The sequence below is a fragment of the Triticum aestivum genome, chromosome 1D (genome assembly GCF_018294505.1).
Source record: "Triticum aestivum cultivar Chinese Spring chromosome 1D, IWGSC CS RefSeq v2.1, whole genome shotgun sequence".
NCBI classification, from domain to species: domain Eukaryota; kingdom Viridiplantae; phylum Streptophyta; class Magnoliopsida; order Poales; family Poaceae; genus Triticum; species Triticum aestivum.
In genome coordinates this window covers 30131586-30155441 of record NC_057796.1, presented here as the reverse complement: position 1 = coordinate 30155441, position 23856 = coordinate 30131586, and the positions used below count along the sequence as shown (strand labels likewise).

Below are 23856 nucleotides of genomic sequence, written 5' to 3'. Positions count from 1 at the left end.
ATCGGTAAGAGGAGCAATCGGAGTGCTGAGAAAATCATTGTTGTTGGTATTGGCAAAGTCACACAATTTAGTATTATCTTGAGCCATCATGACAAGCAAGCAATCCAACACACAAGCAAATAAGAAGCAAGCGAAAAAGAGGCGAACGGAAAGAGAGGGTGAATAAAACGGCAAGGATGAAGTGGGGGGAGGAAAACGAGAGGCAAATGGCAAATAATGTAATGCGAGGGATGAGAGTTTGTGATGCGTACTTGGTATGTCTTGACTTGTGCGTAGACTCCCTGGCAACGGCGCCAGAAATCCTTCTTGCTACCTCTTGAGCATGCGTTGGTTTTCCCTTGAATAGGAAAGGGTGATGCAGCAAAGTAGCGTAAGTATTTCCCTCAGTTTTTGAGAACCAAGGTATCAATCCAGTAGGAAGCAACACGCAAGTCCCTCGTACCTACACAAACAAATAGGAACCTTGCAACCAACGCAATAAAGGGGTTGTCAATCCCTTCACGGCCACTTGCAAAAGTGAGATCTGATAGAGATGATAATATTTTTGGTATTTTTATGATAAAGATTGAAAGTAAAGATTGCAAAGTAAAAATAGATTGGAAACTTATATGATGGAAAATAGACCCGGGGGCCATAGGTTTCACTAGTGGCTTCTCTCAAGATAGCATAAGTATTACGGTGGGTGAACAAATTAGTGTCGAGTAATTGATAGAAAAGTGCATAATTATGAGAATATCTAGGCATGATCATGTATATAGGCATCACGTCCGTGACAAGTAGACCGACTCCTGCCTGCATCTACCACTATTACTCCACACATCGACCGCTATCCAGCATGCATCTTGAGTATTAAGTTCATAAGAACAGAGTAACGCATTAGGCAAGATGACATGATGTAGAGGGATAAACTCAAGCAATATGATATAAACCCCATCTTTTTATCCTCGATGGCAACAATACAATACGTGTCGTTTCCCCTACTGTCACTGGGATCGAGCAACGCAAGATTGAACCCAAAGCTAAACACTTCTCCCATTGCAAGAAAGATCAATCTAGTAGGCCAAACCAAACTGATAATTCGAAGAGACTTGCAAAGATAACAAATCATACATAAAAGAATTTAGAGAAGATTCAAATATTGTTCATAGATAATCTTGATCATAAACCCACAATTCATCGGATCTCGATAAACACACCGCAAAAAAGTTACATCGAATAGATCTCCAAGAAGATCGAGGAGAACTTTGTATTGAGATCCAAAGAGAGAGAAGAAGCCATCTAGCTAATAACTATGGACCCGAAGGTCTGTGGTAAACTACTCACACATCATCGGAGAGGCTATGGTGTTGATGTAGAAGCCCTCCATGATCGATTCCCCCTCCGGCGGAGCGCCGGAAAAGGCCCCAAGATGGGATCTCACGGGTATAGAAGGTTGCGGCGGTGGAAATAGGGTTTCGTGGTGCTCCTGGTTGGTTTCGGGGTACATGGGTATATATAGAAGGAAGAAGTAGGTCGGTGGAGCTGCGAGGGGCCCACGAGGGTGGGGGCGCGCCTCCCTGCCTCGTGGCCTCCTCATTGATTTCTTGACGTCCACTCCAAGTCCTCTGGACCACGTTTGTTCCAAAAATCACGCTCCCGAAGGTTTCATTCCGTTTGGACTCCGTTTGATATTCCTTTTCTACAAAACACTGAAATAGGCAAAAAACCAGCAATTTGCACTGGGCCTTGGGTTAATAGGTTAGTCCCAAAAATAATATAAAAGTGTATAGTAAAGCCCATTAAACATCAAAAACAGAATATATAATAGCATGGAACAATAAAAAATTATATATACGTTGGAGACGTATCAGCCTCTTCTGACTATTGATTGTTTGAACTGTTGTAGTAGGACTCAGACTTTCAATGTTATTAAGCTTGTGGACATGTTTTTATTTTAGATTGTACAGTATTGGGTTCTTTTGGCTTCTGGTTGCTGCTGCACAAAAAGTACACTAAACTCAGATGATGCATAAAAAAACTGTAGACCTAACATAGTTTTAGTATTCTGATTTTTTTTGTGATGCCCTTATGTTAAAATGCTTATTCGTTCTCCAAGTAGGCCAACGACGGCTGCTAGCAATGATACATACATATCAACAATTCCAAGGAAGTGCATATGTCAGGATGCATAGCATAATATATATGTTCATTGGAAAATACTCTTCAACATCTGAAACATCTAAAGGCGATCACTCAACTATGTATTATATACAATATACCCCGCTCGATGGTTGGAGCAGTCCCAGCCACTAATTAGTACTCCAACGTTGCATCACTCATCTAAGTATCAACACTACTCTTGAGACTTGCCTATTAACATAGTAGTGCTAGGTCCTCGTTGTTCATTCTTACTCTCTGTTTTACAAGTCTTTGGTTTCTCTTTATTCACATTTCGTTTTCTATTTTCATTATCACTATGTATTAATTCGGTATCTTGGTTTATCTTTGTTTAGTCTCCACCCTCTTTCTCCCATACTCCCTCTGTCCGAAAAAGCTTGTTTCTCAAATGGATGTATCTAGCACTATTCTAGCATCAAATTAGTGCTAGATACATCCATTTGAGAAACAAGCCTGGGACAAACTTTTTCGGATGGAGGGAGTACCTCTTTTTTCATTTGTATGTCTAAGGTAAGAATGAGAGGCTAGATAAACAAACAGGAAAATGCTCACTTCATTCAGGGGATGCATTCTGTCATTGTCCATCAACAAGTTCAACTCCGACGATGGTTCACTGATGTGGGCCAATGCACCACATCAACAACGTCAATGGCCTGACAGGCTATTTTCCAACTAGGCCTGTTGTAAATGACGAAACCATGAGGATGTAATTAGTAATGTTGCTCCTGGTATAGTTATTTAGTGAAGTTATAAGCTTCTCCTTTTGGAGTTTACTTCTACGAGTGATCAGTCCCTGCATCTTGTTCTATTTTTCAGAAAACGAAGATGTACTTTGCCATGCCACTACTCTCGACAAAATAGTAGATCATGGTGCCCCTTGTGCTACAGTGGAATTGAATCACAAAAATTATACAGATTCATCAAACACCGAAGGAGGTTAGTTTTTACCTGAGCAGCAACGGCGACCGCCGTGGGTTTGCTGGAGCCTCCCTTGCCGTGGAAAGTAACTAGCTTCAGGGAGTGCCAGGCTGCCACACAGCCAGAACAAATGCCACCTTCGGCAGGGAGCGACAACAACAACTATGAGGATTTGGCTCGCCGATACGAGTGGCAGTGGCGCCATCTGCCGATTCCGCAGCTTCAAGCTATAGCGGGAGCTGCCGAACCGCCGAGATGCAGTTGGAGCTACCGGACCACCAGATGCAGTTGGAGCTGCTGCGCCTCCGAGCTGCCGAACCACCGAGATGCAGTTGGAGCCGCAGCGCCTCTAAGCTGCAGCCAGAGCCACTCCCCCGCCAAGCTGCAGCATGATCCGCCGCGAAGAAGGAGCCCAGCGTGAGCCGCCTCTAGCAGGTGCTTTCTCGAGTACAGTGGGGAGAGGAAGAGGATGAACTGGTCGATGGAAAAGGACAACAATCCACCACATGGTTATCTCTGGCGTTATATGTCATATGTGCAACCCGTGTATATAGGTGTCCAGACTCCAGAGTGTGTGGCTCTTGTCACAATGGCACGGTTGTAATATTATCTTTGATGCTAACTTGTACTTTATGTAATTGGTATAATCTGTATTGTTTTGTCAGATTTATTCCCACTTATCTTAATATAAGAGAATCTACAACCATAAGTATCAAAATCCTTTCCCAAACGTGCGGATGTCTCCAGATGTGTCTGCAGATAGTGAACAAACAGAAAAATGTTCCGCAATCTAATATCTCATTTGCAAATCATCAAATCCATACGATTACATGTAACATAAAACTATTCTAAATTTCCACCGGTGACCGTCCTTAATGTTTCAGTAGTGTCCATGTCCGACGGTTGGTTGTGCCCCTCGAAGTGGAAGTGCGGTAAATGGCGAGGTAGAGTAGGACATGGGACACACAACAACTCATGGGACTTGAGGCGTTGATGTATCCATGAACTACTCTTGTCAAAGCATGGAGTCTGCATGTTGCCGATGGACGTGAGATCGACGATGGTTCCACCGTGGTGTCCCGCGCCCGCTGCCTCGCATGGTGGGCACGCAGCGCCATATTTGCATCGGATGTGAGACATATGTGCACCTTGGGCCATGAAGAACAACAGCTATGAAGATTTGCCTCGAAGAAATCGTTCTAAACATCCCGTGATACATTTGTCTAATGTAGCTCTGCCTATCTACATGCCTTGCTCATAACATTGTAAATGATAGTTCGTACGCTTCTTAAAAACATGTACCATCAGCAACCATCTATCTATTATCAATCAGTACTTATTTTCATATGTTTTCTTATGTGTCTACATATTTTTGATGTACATTCTTTTAATAATTGGCTTGCTCTCGGCCTTTGCGCCATGGGCGCAGCGGGTCATCTAGTTTTAGTTAAAAAAAACCTAGTAATCAACCAGTGCGATTGCATGCATGGGCTAGTGACTAACAACTCAACACGTAAACAATGAACTATTCATGGTATTGTGAACATTCCAGGGAGATCACTAAGGTTCGGTTCCTTTGGGTAGCTTCCGCGCCTAGACCGGGCCGAGACTGAGGACTCTGTGTTTAGAATAAATTTAAGGCACGTAGTTAATTATTTAAGGATTAAGCAATCACACGAGCATGACACTGAGATTTATTAATAAGATTCATCAATATGGCTACATCCTCGGGGTCTGACTACGGGCGCTCCTTCCATGACACCGTCATAATACCGCACCTCGGCTATCCGGGCGCCGGCACGCGCCGCCAGCTCCCCCGTGTGCCTGTGCTATTACGTTGGCATAGATTACATCGTGTGTCTACTCCCACTATATATGAGAGGCCTAAGATACAAGTGTCCTAATTGGACACGACTTCGTACCCTGTAAACACAATACAACTCAGAATCGAACTATAACCTACCTTGTATATAATATTCGACACAACTCTAACAAACTTCACCTTGCCGAATATTCTCCACCACCTTGAATTCGTCCATGTGTCAAATATTCATGTACATTGGACTGAGTTTATTCCATGAGTACCGTTGCTACTCCAAAGACTCCATGTGACTTCACCTGCAACCTGTAGTCCATCCTTTTCTTGACCACAGTCAACGCTCGAGCGAAATTAATTTCCCCTTGCTCTAGTTTGTGTTCCCAACTTTCATAGTATCCGTCCAACACCATCACACACCATTCACTGACCTGCGTGAAAGTGAACAACTCACATATTACGTGTCATACATAAGAGTTACCTGAAATCAACACCACTGCTCCTTTCTTGATTGCCCGTCTGAAACTAGAAGAAATTTCACCATTGCTTGTAGTCATCCCGAATCAAATTCGCAGTTGTCTCACCACATGTATGACCACCAGAGCCCTGGCCCGTCTCCATGCCCCATGCATACCGCACGCCTCGCCGCTATTACCGCGTCAAGCCACTGCTGTTCCGATCGAGTCTCAAGGGTCGCGAACCAACATCACTCAACCCTCACTGCAGAGTACCACCGATCATCACCGACCAATGACGAGTTTCACGTTTCCATCAGACCACTGGCTCCAGTCCGAATTACGCATCACTTGCTCTCCCCCGCCTGAATAGGCTTCGACTCCGTCGACTTACGCTGTAGCCCCTCAATCAGCACCGAGTGAAGTCTTTATTATACTTCAGCTCCACCTTCAACATCACTCCATGGTAGACGATCAGTCCACCCTCACGCCCCATCGACTTCAAACTCTCAAGTGCACCATCTTGAGTCAACCCCACGCCATTGTCTTGTCGAAGCCACACAAGCCCTTGGACATGTGTCACGTGTTTCCACACCCCAGAAGTCGGTCACCATCACACTTTTACGTCGATGTCGCTGATTCCACCATCATCTTCTGGACCAACCGACTCGCGTCGATCCGTCAGACTGTCCAGTCCAACCCAGCTGAACATATCCGACTGCAATCATGCTCCATCCTACATCACAACTGCTTGCACATCTGTTCATGTCTTGGACGCCCTGTGTTTGCATGATCCTGTATGACGCGCTCCAGGCTCCCAAATCCTCAACCCTGACTGACATCCATACACAAATTGTGTACCAAACAAAGGAGACCAAAATAAAACCCCTTGTAGCCTTCCTGTGTGCACGTACCAAAGGAGATCAATGACAAGCTAGCTAGTCAAACTCCAATCCGTCACAGGTAGCTTCTGGGCTTGTATTTCTTTCCTTTTTTAGATAACATCACGCCTGATCCTTGGTCCTTGCGCCAATATTTTTGTCCAAACAAATCTCATGCTCAGCTCCAAGCTCCACCCATGCGGGCTGCTGACAACGGTCTGGATCTCGTCCAGCCGTGCGCCCCGCCAGGGCTTGGTTCGGCCAGCACAACCCATCACGGTGGTCTGCACGCGCACCGCTCCACCTGGTGTATTCCTTGGCGTCCATGTTCGCTGCCGCCTCCGTGGGTTGCTAATAGTGTTGATTACATCTTGTAGTTGATGCTAGTTGGTTTATTTGGTGGAAGATTATATGTTTAGATCCTTAATGATATTCAACACCCCTCTGATCTTGAACATGAATATGATTTGTGAGTAGTTACTTTTATTCTTAAGGACATGTGAGAAGTCTTGTCATAAGTAATCATGTGAATTTGGTATATGTTCATGAGAAGTCTTGTCAGAAGTATAGTACCTCAGGATGCTGAAGTAGCTGATATTGCTACAGTACTTGAAACGCTTACAGTGCCTCGCACCCTGCTAGTGTACTGCACAAATGGGCCAGCCCAATTGGGGCAGCTCTGTGCGCCAAGAAGGAAAACTGACGCAACAGGCGCCGGTTAGGAGGTCCCGCTCGCAATGAGGGAGCTCCTATTCCATGCTCGATGCATGGAACCACCCCAAAAGTGTGCACACCTTGCGCAGGCTTTTTTGCCGAGAGAAACCATTCTATTTGTTTCTGAAAAAACCAAATGATGTTGTTTGGTTAAAAAACAGGTTTTTGACATATTTTAAATGACCATGAATTCAAACAATGGTCATAAAGTGCACAAGTGTTCATGAATTTTAAAAATATTTAGCATTTACAAAAATCATGATTTTTTTTAAATCACTAATTTTGAATGTACATAAATTCAAACAATGTTCAAGATTTCAAAATATTCAGAAATTTTAAAAATTCAAAAAGGAGCTAGGTCAGAATAAGGAAAATGAAGAAACGAGAGGAAAACCACACCTGTAGAAAACCTACTCTCAAAGCTGCGCTTCAAGGCCAAGAAATATAAATGGGCCGAGGGCCGAAGGAGGCCGTGGTATTCGCTCTGTGGGCTTATCCAAAATACGCTATACATTTTTTGTTGCTAAATGCTTGTCTCACTCCCCACCGTGTGATTATGATCAAACGGCCGCTAGCTTCCCTCCTTGGACACATTGAGCACGTACGCTGGGCCGGTCCGGTCCATCCCCGAGCCGGAGGAAGCTTCCAGAATCTTCGGCGCGAGCAAGCGAGCGACAGACATGGTGGTGCTGCACGTGAAATCGTCGACCTCCTCCTCGTCCCCGTCCCCATCCCCATCGGAGGTAGAGGAGGAGATGGAGTTCCTGTACGAGTGCGCCGCCACCGCCGCCGTCGCGGACGTGGCGGCCGCGCTCGCGGGCACCGCCGGGCTCCAGGCCCGCGTCCTCTCCCTCTGCCGCCGCCTCCGAGGCGAGTGATAAAACTTCCCGGCGCCGCGTCGCGCTAGCCGCTGCCATGGATGAGCGGATCGAATTCAGACTGACGCGCTGATGTTTTTGTTGCGGTTGCAGAGAGGTGCCCGAGCGGCGAGCTGGAGAGGGCTCTGTCGGAGGCCGAAGCCTACGCCTCCAAGGTAAAGTTTCTCGATTCGTTTCACTGGTTGCTCAACTCAGATGCCTGGATTTGTTTGTGGGATTGAATTCGGAGTATGATGTTCTGTAGCTTTGAGGCTTCAGGTGTGGATCGATGTCGATAGCTAGTATACAGTTGATTGAGCGCATCAGGCTTAGAACTGAGCTCCATGGAGGGGGGAATTGTAGACATGTGTGTGATTTTGTTACTTGTACTACCCCTGCCTACTGGTGTGATGAACTTATGCTGCTGCTACATCATTCATGTACATTGTACTGAATGTACTGAACAGGATTATAAGCTGAGGTTGCACCAGCCAATAAGAATTAATGAGTTCCTTTATTTTTTGTAATTTTTATGTTGACACCGAAACATGGTTTGTTTGAACGGAGCTTAGTGTCTGGGAAGTGTCATGTGTGTATACTTGCGAATGAACCGGTGTCGCTACTGTCTATGGCGCTTTGGCATGCAGTTTAAAGGGCTTGCAGACATTTGTTACATTAACAAGCGAAACCATTGTTTCTTTTTGTCTGAATAACAATCATTTCAGAACTTTTATTTAGCATTCAAGAAAATGTAGATGATGAAAAGCTAGCTTCTGCTATGTCACAGACCATCGACAGTTGCTACATAAAGGCCGCTGGTTTGGCCTGCAGTTTCTTAGCGTGTTTCTGCGTTTGCTTATTTGGTAGCCAGAACTTTCGTGTTTTAGAAGTCTTGTACATTGGTTTGACTTCCCTCTCAGCTACATCATGTAATAATTGTTTCTGAACATGCCCATGCAATTTATTTGCTTGGTTCTTGGTCAGTATTTCCAGATTCGGAAATGAAAGCTAAATTAGCCCTTGCCTTATTATCAATCAATCAAAATTCTTTAAGAGTTGATATATCACGATAGTCCTTGCTGGAATGTTTCGGTTGAAGAGTTGAGATCTATCCGAATCTTATTGCAGGTACAAGTACGTCATAACAAATTCGTGTCCCCTCATGCTCTAAGGGAACATATCAAGAATATTGAAAAGACAGCTGCTAATGCTCTACCAGACACTTCGGAGGCCTTGTGTCCGCAACATCCAAAATCAGGTAACTCGAATGAGTTTAGATACCAGAGATGCAAATTTGCGAAAACTGTAATGTAGATACAGTATTCCTGGAGAAAGACTGAATTCCACAATAGGTAGGTTATTCTGTATATTTCCTGGTTTCTGTGAGCTATCTGAATGTCTTAAAAGTGTATCAACCTCTATTCAACTTGACAAAGTTTCCTTTAGAGTTTAAATTTATTTCTCCATTTTCTCTGGAACGCGGGATATCCTCTTCTTAGTATTTAATTCGTTCTTGTAAACAATATCCAGATGAAAAGCGTGACAGCATACAACTTTGGTGGGCTGGAAAAGAGCTAGCTATGCATAAGAAGCTATCTGACTATATTGGTGTTAATGACAAAACAAAGGTAACAAACAACTGTATTCCATGACATTTGCTTCAGTTTGTGATTGATTTTTTACTAACATTGTATTAATCTATGCAGATTGTCATCAGGCTAAGCCTCCCAACGAGCCTTTAGTGTTGTCCTGTCCGTCATTGATATTTCCTAGTACTCCCTCTGTATCAAAATACATAACGTTTTGGATACTCCCTTTGTATCAAAAAAGAGTATCAAAAAACGTCTTATATTATGATAGAGGGAGTAGTGAATTTTTCTTTTGAGTAGTATATGCATTTATGCAAATTAGGCACATGTAAGTTGTTTTTCATTTTCGTGAGAAAACAAACAGGCACCATCTTCAGCTTCATGTACCAATGGACAACATGTATCAACAGGTTAAAACAATCACAGTATAATCACTGAATGTTTCATTGTACAATGTTCAAGGTATTTCGGGGCATCAAGCTGTGAGTGAGTAATACATTTGATCATGATTCAACTCTGTGTGTGCAATAAGACTAGCTAAGAGAGAAAATTACATTTCCTGCTAAATGATCATCACTCGTATGATCTTTTGAAGCTGGGAGTATGCAATCTGGTGGTAGACAAACTCATTGTGCAAATTGCTTGTTATTCAGAATGGTGCCCTGATTATATTTTCTCGTGTCCAGAGAAGTAGTCCAACTTATCTAGCATTGCAGCAGCTGCCTACATGATCGCCCCCCCTGAACATGCCTGCACCATTTATCTTCGATCTGGTTCAACTTTTGCTGTTGTATTTAGCTTGCTTGTCCTCACATGGATGTCTCTTGAGTTCCAATGAACAAACACACTCTGAGCAGCAAAAAGTGAAGCATTTTTTTGGGTATCTAGGTTTCTTATCACTGAGCAGATAGACTATGTACCACATTGCAGGAAGGCTACGGGATCTTAAGCAGGTGCTTTTTATCCCTTTCTTAGTTCTTGATTTTACATTTGAGTAAATTTTGCTTACCATTAGTGCCATATATCATAGGAAACATTTGTGTTTCTGTCAAAGGCGAAACCAAAACGTGTGGTACTCCTATAATTATTGGCAAAACACACTCAAGGTTCTGTGAAATCTGTTCTGGATTGAGAAACCAGAGAGTATGTGCATTGCTGCAATCATGGAGCTGTCCATCGTGAGATTATACACGTGACATATGGCCGGTGCCTTGTCTGAATGCAACTCTTGGCGTTTGCAGACGGAGTTCAGGATTCAGCAACCGGCCAAGGAACATATCAAGAATATTGAAAAAACAGCTGCTAGTGCTCTACAAGAGACTTAAGAGGCCTTGTGTCCACAACATCCAAAATCAGGTAACAAGAGTGAGTTTAGGTACCAGAGATGCAAATTTGCGAAAACTGTAATGTAGATACAGTTGTCCTGGAGAAAGACTCCACAATATATAGGTTATTTTGTATATTTCCTGGTTTCACTGAGCTATCTGAATCTCTTAAAAGCATATCAACCTTTATTCCTCCACTAGAGTTTTAATTTATTTCTCCATTTTCTTTGGAACACGGGATATCCTCTGCTTACTACTCAATTCGTTCTTGTGAACAATATCCAGATGAAAAGCTTGACAGCATACAACTTTGGTGGGCTGGAAAAGAGCTTGCTATGGATAAGAAGCTATCCGACCATATTTGTGTGAATGACAAAACAAAGGTAACACACAGCTGTAGTGCATGACATTTGCTTCAGTTTGTGATTGATATTTTTCTTCTAACATTGTATTAATCTATGCAGATTGTCATCAGGCTAAGCCTCCCAATGAGCCCTTAGTGTGGTCCTGTATTGCATAGTAGTGATTTTTTTGGCAATTTATGCAAATTATGCGCATGTACGATATTTTTCATTTTCATGAGAAATCAGGCAAGCATCCTCTCAGCTGTATGTACCAATTGACTACCTGTATCAACAGCTTAAAACCATGAATGTATAATTATTTAGTGATTCCAATAGTACAATATTCAAGTTATTTGTGGGCATCAAGTTGTGACTGCGACACTGAGCATGATTCAACTCTGTATATGCAATAAGACTAGCTGAGAGAGAAGATCGCGTTTCCAGCTAAATGATCATCACTTGTATGATTTTTTTTTCAAGCTGAGAGTATGGAATTAGATGGTAAACTCATATCTGCAAATTGCTTGCTATTCAGAATGGTGCCATGATTAGATTTTGTCTGCGTCCAGAAAAAGTAGTACAACTTATCTACCATTGCAGCAGCTGCCTACAGGAGGGGGGATCCCTGAACATGCCTGCATTATTTATCTTCAATCTAGTTCAACTTTTGCTCTTGTATTTAGCTTGCTTGTGCTCATGTGCATGTCTCTTGAGTTCCATTGAACAATCACGCTCTGAGCAGGAAAAAGTGAAGCATTTTTGGGCATCTAGGTTTCTTATCAGTGATAGACTATGTACCATATCCCAGGAATGTTGCAGGCATCCTAAGCAGGTGCTTTTGATCCCTTTCGTAGTTCATGATAGCATATTTGAGTGCATTTTGCTTAATATTTGTTACATGTGTTATTGAAAATATGTGTGTTTTTGTCGAAGGGGAAACATAACGTGTCTTACTCCCATGGTTTATTTATTTCAAAATATCTATGGTTCTGTGGAATCAATTCTGGATCTGGAAACCAGAGAGTATGTGCATTGCTGCAATCATGGAGCTGTCCATTGTGAAATTGTACACGTGACATATGGCCGGTGCCTGTCTGAATGCAACCAGAGGAGTCAGGAATCAGGCAATGTTACTCATTGGAAACCAGCACTGTTCAGCAACCGGCCAAAGGTATGGTTTTGCCATGTCTCTCTGACTCTCCCACTAAGGTTAACCTCTACTTGTGCGAGGAAAAATATTAACCTGTAGTGCTGATGTTGGAATTCAACAGGTGTGGGGAAGATGACGCCTCTCTGTCCACAGGTATCAATCCTGTTTTGTCTTATCCCCTGTCTTATACCTGTAGAAATTCTTATGGCGATATCTGTCCGAATTTTATTCCAGGTACAGGTACGTCATAACAAATTCGTGTCCCCTCGCGCTCTAAGGGAACGTAATACAGCTGCTAATGCTCTACAAGAGACTTCGGAGGCCTTCTCTGTCTGCAACATCCAAAATCAGGTAACATGGACTAGTTCAGATAACAGAGATGCAAACTGGTGAAAACTGTAAGGTAGATATGGTTGTCCTGGAGAAAGACTGAACTCCACAATAGATAGGTTATTTTTATATTTTCTAGTTTGAGTGAGCTTTCTGAATCTTTTAAAAGCGTATCAACCTTTATTCAACTTGACAAAGTTTCCCTTAGAGTTAAAATTTATTTCTCCATTTTCTTCGGAGCAAAGAATATCCTCTGCTTATCATTCAATTCGTTCTTGTGAACAATATCCAGATGAAAAGTGTGACGGCATACAACTTCGGTGGGCTCGAAAAGAGCTAGCCATGGACAAGAAGCTATCTTGCTATGTTGGTGTTAATGACAAAACAAAGGTAACATGAAGCTGTAGTGCAAGACATTTGCTTCACTTCGTGATTGGTTTTTTACTATTTTGTTTTCCTTTATGCAGATTGTTGTGAGGCTAAACCTTCACATGAGCCTTTACTGTGGTCCTGTCCATTGTTGATATTCTATAGTAGCGAATTTTATTTCAGTATACATGTTTTTGCAAATTATCTGCATGCAAGGTGTTTTCCATTTTTCATGTGAAAGCAAGCAAGCATCATCCTCAGCTTTATGTACCAATCGACAACATGTATCAACAGATTAAAGCTATGAATGTATAATCATTTGGTGCTTCCTAGTGTACTGTTCAAGGTATTTGTGAGTGAGAAACTCGAGCATGATGCAACTCTGTATGTGCATTAAGACTAGCTAGACACACTCATACTCCCTCTGTTCCAAAATAGATGACTCAACTTTGTACTAACTTTAGTACAAAGTTGGATCATCTATTTTGGAACGGAGGGAGTATTTGAAAATTGCTTGTTATACAGAATGGTGCCCTGATTAGATTTTGTCGTGTCCAGAGAAGTAGTCCAACTTATCTAGCATTGCAGCAGCTGCCTACATGATGGCCCCCCCTGAACCTGCCTGCACCGTTTATCTTCAACCTGGTTCAACTTTTGCCGTTGTATTTAGCTTACTTGTCCTCACATGCATGTCTCCAGAGCTCCCAATGAACAAACACACTCTGAGCAGCAAAAAAGTGCAGCATTTTTGGGTATCTATGTTTCTCATCAGTGAGTAGATAGACTATGTACCACATTGCAGGAAGGCTGCAGGCATCTCAAGCGGACGCTTTTGATTCTCTTCTTAGTTCATGATTTTGTATTTGAGTACATTTTCGCTTTCCGTTTGTGCCGTGTTATAGGAAAACATGTGTGTTTCCCTGTGTCAAGAGGCAAAACCAAACGTGTGGTACTCCTAACAAGTAGTATTGGCAAAAAACACTCGAGGTTCTGTGAAATCTATCCATTCTGGGTTGAGAAACCAGAGGGTATGTGCATTGCTGTAATCATGGAGCTTCCAGTCGTAAGATTATGCACGTGACATATGGCCGGTGCCTGTCTGAGTGCAGCCCTTGGCGTTTGCACACGGAGGAGTCAGTCAGGAATCAGGCAAAACCTACACTGTTGAGGACTCAGCAACCGGCCAAGGTATGGCTTTGGCATGTCTCCCTCGCTAAAAGATTAACCTGCAGTAGTACCTGTGTTAGAGAAAAAAGATTAATCTGTGATAGTAGTACAGTACTGATGCTTGTTGGAATGCAACAGGTGTGTGGGGGGAAGGAAGGAAGATGGCGCCTCTCTGGCTGTCCACAGGTATTAATCCCGTTTTGTCTCATCCCCTGTCTTCTGCCACCCGTAGAGAAGAAAAAATGCCTGCCTGCCTGCACGTAATATAAAATTACCGCCCTTAGTGTCACATGAAATTAGGTAAGTCTGTTGCATGGGGCATTGAAGCCCGCCTCTGTCCTGTCCTGTCCCGTCCTGCCTTGCGGTTAGTTGCATTTCACTGTGCTGCTAGTCTAGTCTACTACCACTACTGCCATCAGCATGATAAACAAGCATATCTCGGTCCATGGGTTCAGTGAGATGCCCGTATTACATTACGCGTTCTCTCCATAACTTTGACCCCTCAGTCAAACCATCTGCCACCCCTGTCTGTCCTCCCGCTGCAACGCAATGCCATGAAAATAACCAATGTTGTACCAGATGCTAGCCAGCAACCCAACAGTGGCTCCATTGTTCCTCTGCTTCACCTCCATGGTATTTTCACTTTTTTCAGGCTTGCAAATACGCTGGTGGCCAAAAAATAATACTGTACAAGCAGCAGCACTTGGGTCTCTACTGTTTCTGGATGCTGATTCCACGCTTTCTTTGGTTCGTATCTGTACGTGCCCTCGCTCGCTCGCTGGAGCCCAGGAGGAAGGAAGCAAGGAAGCAATCATTCTGCACGACCGGTTAGCCATGGATGGGAAATCTCTCTCCAGCTTTTCCCCTCCGCCCGAGCAACAGAAAGGCGAGGCCTTTTCCCCCAATGGCCACCGGGGGGAAGATTCTCTCTGCCTGCATTAGGGTTTTGTTCCAAGATGCTGCTGCTAAACCCTGAGCTGTGCTGGCTTTAACTGTCACTGAGAGATGGACGGTGAAAGGAGGGGAATCTCCCGTGCGCTTTGTGAGATTTCTCTCACTTCCTCCGGCTCTGGCTCGTGCTCGGCTGGGCGGGCCGGGCCTGTGGTGGTGGTTGTTGTGGTGTGCTTGCATTGCGTGACAATGACACGTCCCGATCAGAAGAAGATGGAGGACAAGCCGTGGTGGAGGGGAGGACTGGGGAACTGGCAATCATCATCACAAGCCAAGGCTGCGAGCCTTTTGGCCACCCTATTGTGTTGTGTGGCTTTGTCAGTGACTCGGCGCCCTATGCAGCATTGCTTGCTAGTACTACCTTCCAACTGTTCCAGGTATCTCCTTCACATAATTATTAATTTCCAGCAAACATATAAAGCTAAGTATCTCCGGTAGGACACAATCACAAAAGTTCAAATGATTTCCTGATTACTACTACTAGTTACAATGGCCACATTCTACTCCCTCCGTTCCTAAATATAAGTCTTTGTAGAGATTCTACTATGAACCACATACGGATGTATATAGATGCAATTTAAGTGTAGGTTCATTTATTTTGCTCCGTATGTAGTCCATCTAGTGGAATCTCTAAAAAGACTTATATTTAGGAACAGAGGGAGTAGTTTTTAATTTACAAGAGAGTACTTGCAGTAGTTTATGTTGGCTATTCCTTTTGGATGTGCAGATAGGACAGTCATCTAACCATCTTCACCTACTCCATTGGCCGGCCATGTGTAGGTTCAAAGAAAAGCAAGCATTTTCCATGGAGTACTAGTGCATCACAAAGTCTTTGTTTTGAAGCCAAGGCAAGGCATGGCGAGATGCAGCGTGGAGCAGAAGTTGGCAAAGGCATGGAGGGGGAGCAAGGTGTGCGAGGTAGGTGAAAGCATGCATGACCCAATTTATAACACCGGATTGGAATGAATATTTTGCACAGGAGAGGGTATGGTCAAGTAGTGTGTACTTTGAGTGGAATCAAATCTGCCACCAAGTCAGTGCCACCCTAGCATAGCACCATTCATCAGGCCCAGCGCCGTACGCTCACCCCTGCCCCCACACACAATAGTTTGTTCACTCAAGGTGGTGTAGCAATGGTGTATATGATGCTTCCCAATCCCAGCAACACTTGTCAAGATCAATGATCAATCAATGGTGGAAGCATTTTTGATCTTTTGGTCACACATCTAGTAGAACAGAGCTTCTGATCCATTCACATGAATGGAGACATGAACAAGAACGATGATAACCAAGGCAAAAATCAAAGAGAAGTTCTTGATTCCTCACAAGTAATTCACAGGCACATTGCTCATCTTCACAAACATTTCCCCCCAAAAGCAGAAAGAAAGAAGGGAAAAAAGAAAAGGAAACATCCAAGCCTCATCCCCTGCACATCTCCTGCCTCTCTTGCGAGGACTCGTTGGCGGCGGCGGCGGCGACGGCGGAGGTGGAGATCCTGGGGGTGTTGGCCACGGAGTAGAACACCACGCCGCTGGCGCTCTTCCTCCCCTGCTGCAGCAGCTGCTGGTGAGACCGCTTGCAGTGGGCAATGGCGCCCTGGATGGCCCCCTCCTCCGACCCGGCGCTGCTGCTCCGCTTCAGCACCGGCATCGTCGCCGCCCTCGGCCGGAGGAAGAACCTCTCCCCGTTGCCGCAGGACGGCGTCGACGAGGAGGAGGACGAGGCGGACGAGGAGCAGAGCGGCGAGGTCCCCGGCGTCGCCGCCGCCTTCGTCGCCACCACCAGGCGCACCCGCCGGATGATGCCGGAGAATGACCTGCGGTGGCTGCAGAGCTCGCCTTGGTCCAGCAGGCCCGCTCGCTCCCTCCCGCAGCCGCCATTGACGATGCCGAGGTCCCCTGCCTTGGCGAGGAAGAGGGACTTGATGTACTCCCTCGACGTCCACCGCTTCATCAGCTTCAGCCTCTTGGACCAAGAATACCTCTTGGCGCCCACCTTGCCGTCGCCGCCGTCCTCCACCTCCGCGCTCACACTAGGCGGCGCCGCCTCCGCCGCCGCCGGCTTGATCTCCGGCACGTTCACCTGCTGCTCCTGCAGCAGCTTCTGCACGAGCTGCAGCCGTGGCGGCAGGTGGAGCGGCAGGAGCTTGCCCCTGTAGAACAGCTCGTCCGCAGGCGACGCGTAGGCAGCCTCCTCCCTGCGCCTGGACACACCAGCACCTCCGCCACCAGCGCTCTGGAACTCGAACTCGAGGAGCGCGCATTTGGGCGAGGAGGGGGAGAGGTCCATGTCGATGTAGTCGTCCTGGACGACCATGGTCGGGGCCCTCGCCATTGCCACTCCTCTATAGAAATGGAATCTTCAACCTTCGGGCGGAGTGGGGAGAGGCCAGACAGACGGTTTATAGGGTTTTGAGGGCCGGAGCTGGAGCTGTGGGAGTCTGTGACGTCGGGGTTGGTTAGGTAGAGGAGGAACGCAGCACCACAAATGCAATGGCAGAGCAGGGAAGAGGGAGGGAGACAGTAATGTAATGGGGTGAAGTTATTGGGGAAGTCATGGGGCTCCGCTGAGGTGGCGCTGGAGGCTCTGTCTCTCTTTATGTAGAAAATTGGAAATGCCTCTGCCTGCGTCGTCTCGCTCTGCTTGGCTCATTATTTTTGTCGTCTCAACTTTGTGAGTATAGTATACTGAACTTAGTTTTCGTAGACTTCTGAGCAACTTCCTAAAATATGCTTGCAATAACATAGCTAGTAGCCTAGTACTAGGGTGTAGTGTAGCTATTTTGATTAACAAAATCAGTAGGGTATTCATTTTTTTAGCTTCGTAATGCACTAGAGTCCGGAGGCTCTGTGCTCATGTTCACTCACCTCACTTGTTGCCTTGTTGGTGTTCAGGCAGTGGAAGCAGTGGCGAGAAATGTTCCGTCTAATGGCAAGTCCCATCCAATTCAATTCGGCCAGCGTACCAAGAAATGTTTCCGACGATCCATCTGCTGCCCTGCCCTGCCCAAAGCCCATGATGATGTGACGGTATGATAGGCGCAGCAAGCAAAGGGAGGACGCGGTAGCGTCCGGTGATAGGTAAAAAAGCGGTCAAAAGACGCCCAGGACTGGGCAGTTTTTAAGACGGCACGCCGGAGTAGATGAGGATGAGGAGCACCAGCACCCGCTGGACGGTGAGCTTTTCTTTTCTACTACGTACTACTACAAAGCTCTCTCCCTCTAGCTGCAGCGCACTGCGCACCGCATCATGGCCTCGCCGTTTTTATTCTACCGTCTTTACTAATGGGCCTTCATTGTTCTCGTTGTACCTCTGGGATGATTGGCTCTTTGCAAGCTTTTTAATGCAGTAAGTAATTTTGGAGTGGTGTGGCGGAGAAAGTTGCAGGAAGGGGGCAGGGCATTCATGCGGTCACAAGGCTGGGAGGGACAATGCCGCGATGGTGGCTCGGCTCGTTTGACCGGCCTTTGGCCATGGTCCAAAAGAGGGTTGGAGCTTCAACAGTGACCCAGTGAGGAGCTCGTGGACCGAAGGGGGGCCTGGGTATGCGTGCGCTCTGCACGGCTTGTGTGTAGGCAGGCAGGTGAGTGAGCGAGTAAATTGCACAGAGTACGAGGGCATTGGAAGCAGATTGGTACCAAGTTTGGTAATTTTTACATGTCAGTATCAAGTCTGGGGCTAGACGTTACAAAAAGGTTTAAATCGCGTATAAACGCGTATTGACAGTGTATTTGACTGGCAAGGCCCGCCTGTCAGTTGCTGACGTGGCATTTTTTTGCAGAAACCCCCCGCACCTCCTTCGTCCTCACGCGCGACGGCGTCCGATCTGGATCGAGGGGAGGAGCCCCTCGAGCCCGTGCTCCTTCGCCTCCCGTAACCCCCCTCCCCTCGCCCTCTTCCCGTGGCGGCCTCCTACCTCAGCCGGCGCGCGCTCCCGTTAAGCCGTCTTACCTTACCACTGCAAGAGAAGCAGATCACTCGGAGCTCTTCTTCTTCTTCCTCCTGCTGCTGCTGTGGCGCGGCGATGAGGTGAGTGAGCAGAGCTTGCCCGGGAGGGGGATCGATGCCCACGCAGCAGCTCACGACATTCCAGCTGCTCCCGCCCGCTCACGCGCACGGCGACTGGCGACAGTACCAGTACCACCACCACCACCACCACCAGGACCAGCAGCAGCAGCTCGCCTGCGGCGGCGGAGGAGGAGGCCCGTGGGACCCCGCGTCGGTGCTCGACCGCCGGGCCAGCCCCGCCGCGCATCCCACGCTGTCTTCCCCCTCGCCCCTGCCCGCCGGCGTGGCGGCCCTTGCCAAGAACGTCTCCGCGGCCCCGCCGGCGCAGGCATGGCCACTCCCGCCGGGCCCCGGGGCGAACGACGACGACGCCAAGGACGACTGGGTCCACCACCTGCCGCCCCTCGACATGGCCGGCTGGGGCGACCCGCACGCCGCCGCGATGCAGGAGCCGCACCCGCCGCCCTCCTCGCAGGACAGCACCTTCCTCCGCTGGATCATCGGCGGCGGGGACGACGAGGACGACGACTCCGGGGGTGGAGCGCGCGGGGGTGGAGATGGAGGCGGGCGCGGAGGGAGAGGGCGAGGGCGGCGAGGCGGGCGCGGAGCGACACCGTGGGGGGGTTTCTGCAAAAAAATGCCACGTCAGCAGCTGACAGGCGGGCCCTGCCGGTCAGATACACTGTCAATACGCGTTTATACGCGATTTAGACCTTTTTGTAACGTCTAGCCCCAGACTTGGTACTGACATGTAAAAATTACCAAACTTGGTACCAATCTGCTTCCAATGCCCTAATTGTGGTACTTCTGTGCAATTTACTCTGAGTGAGCTGCGTCGCTCCCGCATGAACCATTTGTTTAAGCAGCCCATCATTATTTACTGTTAATGACCATTTGGTCTGATATTATCTTTGACAAAATGAAGTAGCAGGAGAATCATTTTCCTCTTGTTTCATGCTACAATTCGTTTGCAAAATGTTTTTTCAATGGGATAGTATCTTGCCAGGGTAGAATATACCCCTCCGTCCGAAAATCATAAGATGCATTTTGTTTGGTTAAGGCAAAAAAATTAATGCAAACAATGTTTTACTAATACAGTATTGACTGCCTATATTTGTACTCAAAAGAACTTACTGCAAGAAAATATATCTAAATTATGGGTTACATCACAAAAATATACACAAGTGAAATCTTGGGTCAAATTTACGCTCAAGATTAGGAGGCGGGGGAGGGGGGGGGGGGGGCGCTAAACACGGCCATATGAAATCCTTATAATTTGATAAAAAATACTTACATTTGTAGTTGTGTATTGATTGCAAGAGCATCGATAGAGAAATAATTCATCAAAATTTAATCTAACTTAAGCTGAGGTACACTCTACATTTTTTTATGGAGCACTAAGTTAGAGTAAACAAACTATTATTATTCCATTTTAGCGCTTATTCAGTTTGCTGGAATTTTGGAGGATCCCTGCAGAATCATTTTTCCATGGGATTTTCCTATGTTGAGGACTTGTTTAGTTCCCGTTTAGTAGGAACGGAGGTGCTAGATTCCTAAGGATTGACTATATATTTGTCTAATTTCTAAGAACCCTAAGGGTTAGGTGAGACCTTATAGAAATTCTTAAAAATTGAAATGGACATGACATATCAATCCTCTACTTTTCCTATGATTCAAGAATTCTGTAAAACTAAAAGGAATGAGCCCTTAGATGTTGCTGATTTACAAGTTGGTTCTGTAAAATCTAACAAGACATAAAAAAAATGGGTGTAGGCTCTCTCCTCAAGCAAGTTGTTGATTTACAGCCTAAATGGCATAAATCAGCAACTCGTTTTTTTGAGTAAGAGTTGCTCTCTTAAATATACAAGTCTAAATGGCATAAGATTAATATCTATATATTCATATTGGAAAACACTTACTTATAATATTACAAATCATTTACTTATAATTGTATTATGTATACCATAGAAAGTACTTCACCACGGGGAATGTATCGGGTGCTCCCACCCTTGTGGTGCTTCCGGTGTTCCACATATTTTAAAATGTACGTAAAGTTTTGAGAAAAAAATCTAGCGCATTCACACAACATCAATGTACTGCCCCTTCACCACGTTAGATTAAATGTTACTAGTAGATTTGCTAAACCAAATGTTTAATTATTTTTTATCATTGTTTCATTTTATATGTAGCTGATTTACAAGTTGGTTTTGATCGTTTCTTGTCCAGGTCCCATAAGATTTAACAAGGACAAAAAAGAAATCGTGTGTAGGGGCTCGTCCAGCTAGAACGGCGAACTTTACGGGAAAAGACTGACAGGCGTAGCCTAGTTTCATAATAATTGCGCCCATGAGATTGAGATTCCACAAGGATTCGAGATCAATGACAACGCAAGTAATGATATTTTAGCAGCCTGTGCTCCTGCGACCTAGGGAAGATGTATATATATCTCGAATACTTTTCCCTGCCCCTCCTTTTCATTTCAAGCAAAAGGGGTGACTATGCTGTAGCGCCCAAGTAACATATTGATTTGCCCACTTGACCTAGATTCGGTGTGGACTCGTGATCAACTGCAATGCTAAAATAATGTGGACCTGGCTAGAATGTTTGTTCTTCCTTGCAAGGTTGTCTTGTTTGAGTCTCTAGATTTATAAGTTGCTTTAACTACAGATTACCACAGAGACCTTTTGGATTTTGTTGGAATCAGACGGCTAGAATTTATTATATAACTTGTAGTCTAATTTCATTTTTTTACCCTGTATTGATTAAGAATAAGAGAATTACTCGGTTAGTTAACGAAAAACGGGACGAAAATCATTACAACAGGACCACAAAACAAGGCAACGGAGGGATCTGGCTACTAACAAACGGCCCACACACTCACGGGGAGAGGAACATCAGCGAGGTTACATGCATAGTGTAGTCGCCATCACTTCCTCCCGTGCAAGCGACACCAACTTCATCGCCGACGACCAGCAAAGGGACCCTTGCCCACGAGACCCCCACGGACCCATGGCAAAGAATTGGCCAACCACGTCGAGCACTAGGCAGCTCCGACTTTGGTAACAAGTCTCGCACGAGAAATAAGCACATCTTGCACTCGTTGTGCCCGGCATGGTCACGTACCTTTTTGCAGGGCATCGTTGCTGCCAAGTCATTCGACCACTCTACAACTCTGACTTCACCTCTATAGAATAGAAAGTTGCAAGGACAAACCCAAAGACATGTAGAGGGTTCGACAAAGGTAGACATGTGACGATACTACTCTTGCCACCCTCATTATTTTCACACAAGTGCCAACGCCATGGGATTCGAGGTCGCTGCCGCAACACCCACCCGACCAAGTCACCACACCACTGTTACCTCTGGCGGTCTTGCTCCAAAACAATGCCTCCAAGAAGGGACTAGATGCCAAGGGGTCGCCATTTGTCCAAGTTAGGGGACACATGGATCTAGATTTCCCCCCAGAGCTCTCGGGTGGGGTAACACCACAATAACGTCTCCAAGGAGGAAAACAAAGCCCACAGGCACTGCCCATGTTGGTGCCAACCAGGGCAACATACAACTTTCACTAGGTTCTCTCGACACTCTCCGCTCTGAGCAAACCGACCAGACTACCAAGCGCTCCACCTAAGCGTCACCAAGGACATCCCATCCCATGGGGCAGTCTGAATACCGAGCTACGAAGCCAAACACACACACACACACAGAGAAGGAAATATGCCCTAGAGGCAATAATAAAGTTATTATTTATTTCCTTATATCATGATAAATGTTTATTATTCATGCTAGAATTGTATTAACCGGAAACTTAGTACATGTGTGAATACATAGACAAACAGAGTGTCACTAGTATGCCTCTACTTGACTAGCTCGTTAATCAAAGATGGTTATGTTTCCTAACCATAGACATGAGTTGTCATTTGATTAACGGGATCAAATCATTAGAGAATGATGTGATTGACTTGACCCATTCCTTTAGCTTAGCACTTGATCATTTAGTATGTTGCTATTGCTTTCTTCATGACTTATACATGTTCCTATGACTATGAGACTATGCAACTCCCGAATACCGGAGGAACATTTTGTGTGCTACCAAACGTCACAACGTAATTGGGTGATTATAAAGGTGCTCTAGAGGTGTCTCCGGAGGTACTTGTTGAATTGACATAGATCGAGATTAGGATTTGTCACTCCAATTGTCGGAGAAGTATCTCTGGGCCCTCTCGGTAATACACATCACTATAAGCCTTGCAAGCATTGTAACTAATGAGTTAGTTGTGGGATGATGTATTAGGAATGAGTAAAGAGACTTGCCAGTAACGAGATTGAACTAGGTATTGAGATACCGACGATCGAATCTTGGGCAAGTAACATACCGATGACAAAGGGAACAACGTATGTTGTTATGCGGTTTGACCGATAAAGATCTTCGTAGAATATGTGGGAGCCAATATGAGCATCCAGGTTCCGCTATTGGTTATTGACCGGAGACGTGTCTCGGTCATGTCTACATAGTTCTCGAACCCATAGGGTCCGCACGCTTAAAGTTCGGTAACGATCGGTATTATGAGTTTTTGTGTTTTGATGTACCGAAGGTAGTTCGGAGTCCCGGATATGATCACGGACATGACGAGGAGTCTCGAAATGGTCGAGACGTAAAGATCGATATATTGGACAACTATGTTTGGACACCGGAAAGGTTCCGGGAGGTTTCGGGCATATACCGGAGTACCGGGGGGGGGGGGGGGGGGGTTACCGGAACCCCTCGGGGAGTTAATTGGGCCTCATGGGCCCTAGTGGGACAAGAGGAGGGGCGGCCAGGGCA

The 23856-nt window shown here is 45.7% G+C and overlaps 3 protein-coding genes and 1 long non-coding RNA gene across 5 annotated transcripts; 3 read left to right on the top strand and 1 right to left on the bottom strand.

The window, feature by feature from the left end:
* Window positions 1-7536: 7536 nt before the first annotated feature.
* On the top strand, window positions 7537-9838 carry LOC123180080 (cilia- and flagella-associated protein 298). Its single transcript, XM_044592041.1, has 5 exons — window positions 7537-7811; window positions 7913-7974; window positions 8927-9056; window positions 9329-9426; window positions 9505-9838. The coding sequence occupies exons 1-5, from the start codon at window positions 7622-7624 to the stop codon at window positions 9538-9540; spliced, it is 516 nt and encodes a 171-aa protein (XP_044447976.1). The 5' UTR covers window positions 7537-7621; the 3' UTR covers window positions 9541-9838.
* Window positions 9839-10752: 914 nt separating this feature from the next.
* Window positions 10753-13326, top strand: LOC123180081 (uncharacterized). Its single transcript, XR_006490701.1, has 6 exons — window positions 10753-11095; window positions 11177-12227; window positions 12328-12359; window positions 12441-12557; window positions 12829-12926; window positions 13004-13326. It is a non-coding gene; the product is annotated as an uncharacterized lncRNA (long non-coding RNA).
* A 900-nt stretch (window positions 13327-14226) lies between these two features.
* Window positions 14227-19807, top strand: LOC123180079 (ATP-dependent RNA helicase DHH1-like). Of its 2 annotated transcripts, XM_044592039.1 has the most exons (5): window positions 14227-14258; window positions 14725-15400; window positions 15804-15941; window positions 17918-18606; window positions 18805-19807. In XM_044592039.1, the coding sequence occupies exon 5, from the start codon at window positions 19087-19089 to the stop codon at window positions 19759-19761; it is 675 nt and encodes a 224-aa protein (XP_044447974.1). In that variant the 5' UTR covers window positions 14227-14258; window positions 14725-15400; window positions 15804-15941; window positions 17918-18606; window positions 18805-19086; the 3' UTR covers window positions 19762-19807. The 2 variants fall into 2 exon arrangements, with proteins under 2 accessions (XP_044447974.1, XP_044447975.1); XM_044592040.1 differs by lacking the exons at window positions 14227-14258; window positions 14725-15400 and having other exon boundaries at window positions 15718-15941.
* LOC123180077 (probable membrane-associated kinase regulator 3) lies at window positions 16309-17603 on the bottom strand. The gene has a single exon (XM_044592038.1). It carries the CDS (start codon window positions 17355-17357, stop codon window positions 16443-16445), a length of 915 nt encoding a protein of 304 aa, XP_044447973.1. The 5' UTR covers window positions 17358-17603; the 3' UTR covers window positions 16309-16442.
* Window positions 19808-23856: the final 4049 nt, after the last annotated feature.

Coding starts and splice junctions, on each gene's coding strand:
- LOC123180080 (XM_044592041.1), top strand. CDS start 7,622: ATGGTGGTGCTGCACGTGAAATCGTCGACCTCCTCCTCGTCCCCGTCC. Junction 7,812..7,912: donor CCTCTGCCGCCGCCTCCGAG/GCGAGTGATAAA, acceptor TTGCGGTTGCAG/AGAGGTGCCCGAGCGGCGAG. Junction 9,057..9,328: donor TCCGCAACATCCAAAATCAG/GTAACTCGAATG, acceptor AACAATATCCAG/ATGAAAAGCGTGACAGCATA.
- LOC123180077 (XM_044592038.1), bottom strand. CDS start 17,357: ATGGCGAGGGCCCCGACCATGGTCGTCCAGGACGACTACATCGACATG.
- LOC123180079 (XM_044592039.1), top strand. CDS start 19,087: ATGCCCACGCAGCAGCTCACGACATTCCAGCTGCTCCCGCCCGCTCAC.